This window comes from Bison bison, unplaced genomic scaffold (genome assembly GCF_000754665.1).
Source record: "Bison bison bison isolate TAMUID 2011002044 unplaced genomic scaffold, Bison_UMD1.0 scf7180017864526, whole genome shotgun sequence".
NCBI lineage: Eukaryota > Metazoa > Chordata > Mammalia > Artiodactyla > Bovidae > Bison > Bison bison.
This window is the reverse complement of record NW_011495077.1, coordinates 3,493,827-3,501,240: the sequence shown is the minus strand read 5'-3', so window position 1 is coordinate 3,501,240 and position 7,414 is coordinate 3,493,827. Positions and strand designations below refer to the sequence as shown.

Here is a 7,414-nt window from a genome sequence, read left to right as displayed (position 1 = left end):
CTTAAAATTTTTTTTTTTTTTTTTTTAGAAAACACTCACTAGCTGTGAAGTAGACTTGTCACACCAATGGAGTGGGTTGTTACTGACATGATTTCTTCTTCTTCAGCCTCGGGGTCTGCAGGGAAAGGAAGCCGACTGCCAGACCTGGGATCCGACTACAAACCTCCAATGAGCGGTAAAGCCCTTCCTCTGGCTTTATTTGGCTTCCTGTGGGCACAATGCAGTTCTGCTTGAAATCTTGAAATGTTTCTTGTAGCTCCTGTCTTGTGAATTGTAGCCTATTACCTATTTCTTTTTATTCGACAGAGCTGGCTTTAGGCATTTTCTGACAAATATTTGCCGAATTACTGTAAACCCATTTATTATAGATTCACAAATAAAATTGTTTCAATTTGCGTATACAACTTAAAATGATTCTAAACAAACAGTCTTGTCATTGCCCACTGCCTCTTTTCAAAACAATTAGAACCTTACTTTCAAAAATAAACCCTCTGGTGGAATTAGCTATCATCTAAAATGAGCCTGAGAGACGCTTTGGAATCATTCATTTCTCTCCACTCTGCTTACTGTGGTGTTCTTAGTTTGGGAATTCTGAAAAATTATTCCCTCTCTCCTAGCCATCCTAAGAGCTTAAATGGTGGCACCTGCTTCTCTGTACAGCGTCACCATATGTAAGTTACTTTTGCACGTGAAATCATATTTTATTGTCATAACATTGTGAGGGAGGGAGAACAGGTATCATTATTCCCAGGTTTTACATTAAGAGACTCGGGAGAAGTAATGTGCCCGGACCTACCCACTTATTATAGGAGCCCTAGAACCAAAACCCAGGGCTTCCGACTTCATATTGTGCCTTTTCTGCTGTCGCTCGCAGCCTTCTAGATCAGACGTGGGGATCCAGGATGGTAAAATGTGCACATGAACCTTACTGTTTCATGAGAAACACGTGGAAGAGAAGGGAAAAAGAGTTTCTAGTCCTCCAGAAACTCCTGGTCTAATTATAGAAATAAAATGGTCTCTTAATCTCCAGCTATCAATTTAAATAAAAAGTATTGCCCAGACTTCAGTGAAATCGGCCACTTCTTTGGAGAGCCAGACAGACTTTCTTGCTTCAAGAAATTTTTAGGCTGTGATTTCTAGGACTTTATGAGTTTCTCCTCCTGGAATGCATATGTTACATTTATGTGCTGTCCACAAGACTGTGAGAAAAGCAGTTACTTCTGTGTCTTTTCTTTTGCTTATGTATTCATTCATTTATTCACACGTATTTCTAAAGGTTCAGGTGCTGTAACAGACTGTAGAAGCAGGGGGAGTATGTAACAAGCTATTTGACAGAGAGAAGAGAAAGCTTTCTGGAAGAGATCTCTGACCCAGATTTTAAAAGGCACAGAGAAAATTATTGAATATCTAGGAGGGGGTCAAACATTTCTAGGATGCAGTGCAGTAAGAACATGTGTGAAGTGTGGCAATTTAAAACAGCCTGCTTGGGACTTCCTTGGCGGTCCAGTGGTTAAGACTGCACCTTCCAATTCAGGGATGCAGTTTTGATTCCTGGTCAGGGAACTAAGATCCCACATTCCTCACAACCAAAAAAAAAAAAAAAAACACAACAACAAAGCATGAAACAGAAGCAGTATTGTAACAAGTTCAATAAAGACTTTAAAAATGGTCCAAATTAAAAAAAAAAAAAAAAGTTTAAAACAGCCTGCTTTCTCCAGGAACCACACTGCTTAGAAACAGGATAGGCTCAGGTTAGAGAAGGTAGGTTAAAACCAACTTGTCAAAAGCTCAGGTGCTGATGCTAAGAAATGTGAGCTTCCTCATGTGAGTAACAAATGTAAGATGTCTGATACTACTGGTGAACTATGACGTCCCACTTATTGAGTATCTATTGTTACCCTGATGACAGTAGAGAACGAGTTGGGTGCCAAGAGTACAAAGTCAAAACAGAGTGGTTAGGAGACTATCGCAATAGTCCAGTCCAGTTCAGTTCAGTTCACTTGCTCACTCATGTCCGACTCTTTGCGACCCCATGAATCGCAGCACGCCAGGCCTCCCTGTCCATCACCAACTCCCGGAGTTCACTCAAACTCACATCCATCCAGTCGGTGATGCCATCCAGCCATCTCGTCCTCTGTCAACCCCTTCTCCTCCTGCCCCCAATCCCTCCCAGCATCAGAGTCTTTTCCAATGAGTCAATACTTCGCATCAGGTGGCCAAAATATTGGCGTTTCAGCTTCAGCATCAGTCCCTCCAATGAACACCCGACTGATCTCCTTTAGAATGGACTGGTTGGATCTCCTTGCAGTCCAAGGGACTCTCAAGAGTCTTCTCCAACACCACAGTTCAAAAGCATCAATTCTTCGGTGCTCAGCTTTCTTCACAGTCCAACTCTCACATCCATACATGACCACTGGAAAAAGTGAGGCTTAATAAATATCCCTAGTAGGAGGGTCTAGGGTCCCATTTGCAGCTCACTCTTACTCTAGTTTAGAAGACAGCCTTTGGCCAACTCAGAAGGTAGAGGCCCTTTGCAGTTAAATGAGAATTTATCTCTGGGGAATGCAGGAAAGAACTGCCTCCCAAAGCCCAGATTCCCTGCCTTTGATTCACAGCGCGTGCTCTACCGCTTGCCCCACCCAATAGCTCAGTACTGCTGTTTATAATGGTTTTATGGAAAGCCCTCATTTGGTCTCATTGTATTGGCCCCCAGTTCCATAGTCTTTCCCAAATATAAAAATGTTATTTTATTGAAGGTCATTATATCCATTTTAAGTTGTCTGTCTGCTGATCTCCTTCTCCAAAATGGATAGAAGTGATTCAACCAAATGTAGAAGAATAAGCTCTTAAGCTTTCAAAATTAGCCCAGCTTTAGCACTGTGCTTGGATGTAGCCTATAAAATCATAGAATAAGAAGCAGAAGGTCAGCTAATCCACTGTTATGGGAGTCCCACAGTAAATGTAGTTTGAATTAGATCATGAGTTTATAAACCAGGTTGTATATGAAAATCACTTTAGGAGCCTTCCTAAGAACATCAGTTCCCAAGCCACACCTTCCTGGTAGAAATTTCCACAGCATTCCAGACATGTAGGATGACTCTTCTTAAGTACTTCTAGTGACTGAACACTCATTACTTAGCAAACCTAAGCTCATCCCATTATGGTACAGCTTTGATTATTAGGGCAATAAGAGAGAGTAGCTGGAAGAAAAGATGGCAGACATCCATGGTGGTTAAATCTGTGTTGTAGGATTTTCCATATTTTATAATATGAGCATGCATAACTTTTGTAACAAGGTGGGAAGCAAAGTACAGTGTTTCAGAAAATGGAAGAGCAAGACTGAGAATAGAGCAGGATTACAAATGGCCTCGTAAAAAAAAAAAGCTGAACCGCACCCAATGAGCACGGAGGAACGGTAATAGGAAGAAGATCTGTTTCCTCAGGGTCCTAAATGATCTCGCCTCTGCACATCTCTCCAGCCTCATATTCATCTTTTTTTTCTGCTCACGTCCTTCCCTCCAACTTTGCATATCTCTCTTTGTTTCAGCAACACTAGCTGCCTTTCTCTCCCTTGAACATGCAAGCTCATTCCTGTCTCAGGAGCCTTCCACTAGCTGTTCCCCCTTCTCTGAAAAGTTCTTCCTCTGGGTCTTTGTATGGTAGGATCATTCAAATCTCAGCCCAAATGCCATTTCCTCAGAGAAGCTTTTCCCAGCCACTTAATCTACAGTCATTCTGTACCATATCCCCTTTTATATTTTCATGGCACTTACTACAAACTAATGATTTGTGTATTGTCTGCCCCCATTCCTGTCCCAGCATTCGCATCTTTGTTGCTCACTGTTGCATCCTTGGTTCCTAGAACATGCCTTGCACATGGTAACCACTCGGTAAATATTTGTCAAATTAGTGCATATGTACAGACCTTTGTTTTCCTGAAACTGAATAAGAAAATTAACTCTGCACAGAATGTGTATTTATAAAAATAGACTTTATGATTCAAGTTGACCGCATCCCAATGCTATATGTTAGGGGGGGGGGAACTTTTGTTTTCTATGAGTATGCATTTTTTAAAGGTTTTCAAAGTCAGAAAACTTAAGTGATTTACAAATGGTGCTTTATAAGATGAGCTTATATATAAGACACCAAGGGACAGACTCCCTTACTGGTCCAAGCTTAGAGTTCAGTACAATCTGAGAAACTTTTATGGATCACCGACTTTGTGCCAGGTACACCCAGGGCAGAAACTCAGCTCTCTAGATTTCATCATCTGGAGGAGATGGCCATATTCATAAGGCATTTTTATAGAATGCACAGTAATGACTACTTTCATACAGAAGCTCACAGAAGTTATCTATACTCACGTGAAGGTTCTGCAGCCTGATCGTATGTGTCTTTAGAATTCTGGAACACTCACAAGCGTACGGTCTTTCCCTTCCCAGGCAGTAACAGCCCTCATGGAAGCCCCACCTCTCCTCTGGACAGTAACATGCTGCTGGTCATCATCGTTTCCGTTGGTGTCATCACCATCGTGGTGGTCGTGATCATTGCTGTTTTCTGCACCCGGCGGACTACCTCTCACCAGAAAAAGTAAGGAGCCCCAGATGTAGCCCATACATTTTTTGTATGTATTCTTTTGCTTCTGTGTGACCTCTGTGTCTGGAGTTGTACACAGAGTTAAAATATAAAATACCTGAAAAGCAATGTTTTAAATATTTTTAAAGAAAAGGCAGAATGATTCCTCTTGCTAAATATGTGTGTCCTTCTGGGTTCGGGAAGGGAAGAGGGGCACACTGAAGGTGGGTGAAGGGGGCTTTAGTGAAGGGACCATTTACAACGTCCAAGGTGAAGTTAGCATTAGGCAGCAGTGGTGACAGGCCCCTGTCATCCTTAGAAAGGTGAGAGCTTTTTCTGAAGAAAACAGAGCTGTTTCCAGAGCTCTGAAGCAGCAGGAGAGGACTTGCAACAGGAACCACGTATGGTGGTAGGAATGTAACGACTGCCACCCTCTAGCCCAGCAGGGATGGGGCAGAAGAGGAAATAACCTCCCGCCCTCCAGTCTCTTGTCTGTGCCTTCTACTGGCCACACTGAACTGGAAGCCAGGGCAGAGTTACCAAGCAGATATAGTTCATTTAACTCAGCCTCTGAAGTCACAAGAGCCAAGTGTACAGAATCAGTCTAGGAGAGGAAAGTAGATGATGTCCAGCCTTGTTGGGAGCCCCTTTGGAGGACTGACTGTCTCTGGGCACTCACCGAACCAGATACACAGGAGTCTGTGGAATTTCATGGCACAAATGCCAGCTGAGATGGAAGGACACCATAGACCTCTAGTTCTAAGTTTAAGAGTATTTTTAAAGAAGTGCTACCAAAGGCTCAGCTGGTAAAGAATCCGCCTGCAGTACAGGAGACCTGGGTTTGATCCCTGGGTTAGGAAGATTCCCTGGAGAAGGGAAAGGCTACCCACTCTAGTATTCTGGCCTGGAGAATTCCATGGACTGTATAAGTCCATGGGGTCGCAAAGAGTCAGACATGACTGAGCGACTTTCACTCACCAAAAGTAGCAGTTGAGGTTGGGACCACAGGAGGCAGAGCTGGTTGGGGGTGTGATGGGGAGATGTATTGATTAAATGAATGAGAAAGGATTATTTATAATCACTGTATCATATTAGCAGAGAGGTAAGGTGGCTGCTAGCCCTGAACTCACCTGGGATTTTGAGGCTTGTGGCTAATTGTTTAGAGCAGATAGCAAGGTGATCACCATTATGTGGTGGTTGATAATAGCCTTCACTCCTGAAACTGAGGGAATCCTTGACCCTAGGTCACATTCTATTCATATCTCTGGCCAGCAAGACAGTGCCATTTAAAAAAAGAAGATTCTTGAGTTACCCCTAATAGCAAAAACACAATATGAGTAATAGAACAACTTTAGCTGCAGTATCCTAAAAGATCATAAGATGGAGGTATTGCTCCATAAAGAGAGAAAGAAATTCATGTCTATGTGATTATCCTCAGAACTCTGCCCAAGGCAAGGATGCATGTATTTAATAACCATAAATCTGTTTGTTTTCAGTATAGAGGTCAAGTACAAGCTACATTCTAACTGCTGCTAGTAATGACTTTGTTATTGTTTATAGGTTATGTGATGGTTTTAATCTTTCTTTTGCCCAAGTAAAATAGCTTTCAGCAGCTTACATTGTATCACTGCCTCTTGATCACTGCCTCCTATGGCTTCCCCTGCCTTTGATTGTAGAAAACCGTTTCTCCCTAAAACCTCTAAAATCATATTTTTCTATGCTGGAACTTTTCTACAAGCTTCTTTTTCAGCATTTCCCATTTATCTATTTTTATGAACTTGATTTTACATCTAGTTTTAATCAAAGACCTTGAGATCTTTATTTAAAAGAATCTGAATAAACAAAATGACGGAATTCCTTCTTATTTGGGGGAATCTAAAATCCAAAGTAAATAAAAAATAAAGTCCTAAAATACTTAAGTCTTCAGATTAAGAGGCAGGAAAATGAGTTTGTCATAGGTTCTGGACTCTGTATTTGAATCTGCAGGTCCTACAGTTCCGGTCCCTTTGTTTAAAAGAGTTGCATCAAGTCTTTATGGAGTTTTCCCCTCCTCCTCCCCGAGTGACCTACTTTCCAAGTGTTCCATTGACTGTGGAAAAATGTGAGCTTTTCTTAGTACTTTTCATCTTCTCTCACATCTGAGGCACCTCCCATTTCAATTGTAGCTTTGTATAGACTCTCACAGCCTCAAAGCCGACAGAGCATTTAGAGTCTAGCCCCTCAGAGTTTCTTCGCAGGTCCCTCTAGAGCCCCCTCACTCAACAGACGAGAACTTCTTACCTCAGTGTACCACCGTTAGGTCTAAAGCCCTTCCATGTCGGCAGCAGTCATTTTCTCCCCCTCCTCCCATCTGAAACCTGCTCTCCACTTACCTGACATATCCCAGTGCCTCCTGCTTTCAAAGACCTTGTCCTTGTGGTTGTCCCTCTGTCAGTACAACTGACCTCTCACTCTCCGTTGGCTCCGTCCCTCTCACATTCAAGTGTGCTCAGACTTCTTCCATCCTAAGAAAGAATTATAGCCTTTCCTCTACTTGCTGCCCACTCATGCTTCAGTCCTTTCTAATCCGAATTCTGCTCCCACTGCTTCACCAAAATTGCTTTTGCTAAGGTTACTACTGACCTCTGTGTTGCGAAAGCCAAAGGGAATTTTTCAGTCCTCATCTTACTCTCTTAACACTTAACACAGTCAACTACTCCTTCCTTCTTAAAACACTCTCTTCTCGTATTGCATGATTGTGTGTTCTTTTTCACAGCTTCTCCAGTCTACTCTGCCATCAGATAGACGTTCCTCAGGGCCTGGTCCTGGAGTTACCTGCTCCTGTGGCTTCATTTACTTC

The 7,414-nt window shown here is 42.4% G+C and overlaps 1 protein-coding gene across 1 annotated transcript in view; it reads left to right on the top strand.

The window, feature by feature from the left end:
* Positions 1–7,414, top strand: part of NEO1 (neogenin 1) — a 240,744-nt gene that overhangs the window by 217,961 nt on the left and 15,369 nt on the right. The window contains exons 23-24 of the mRNA XM_010831422.1: positions 107–175; positions 4,443–4,590. Of these exons, the coding sequence (XP_010829724.1) occupies positions 107–175; positions 4,443–4,590 (217 nt within the window). The remainder of the gene's footprint in view (positions 1–106; positions 176–4,442; positions 4,591–7,414) is intronic.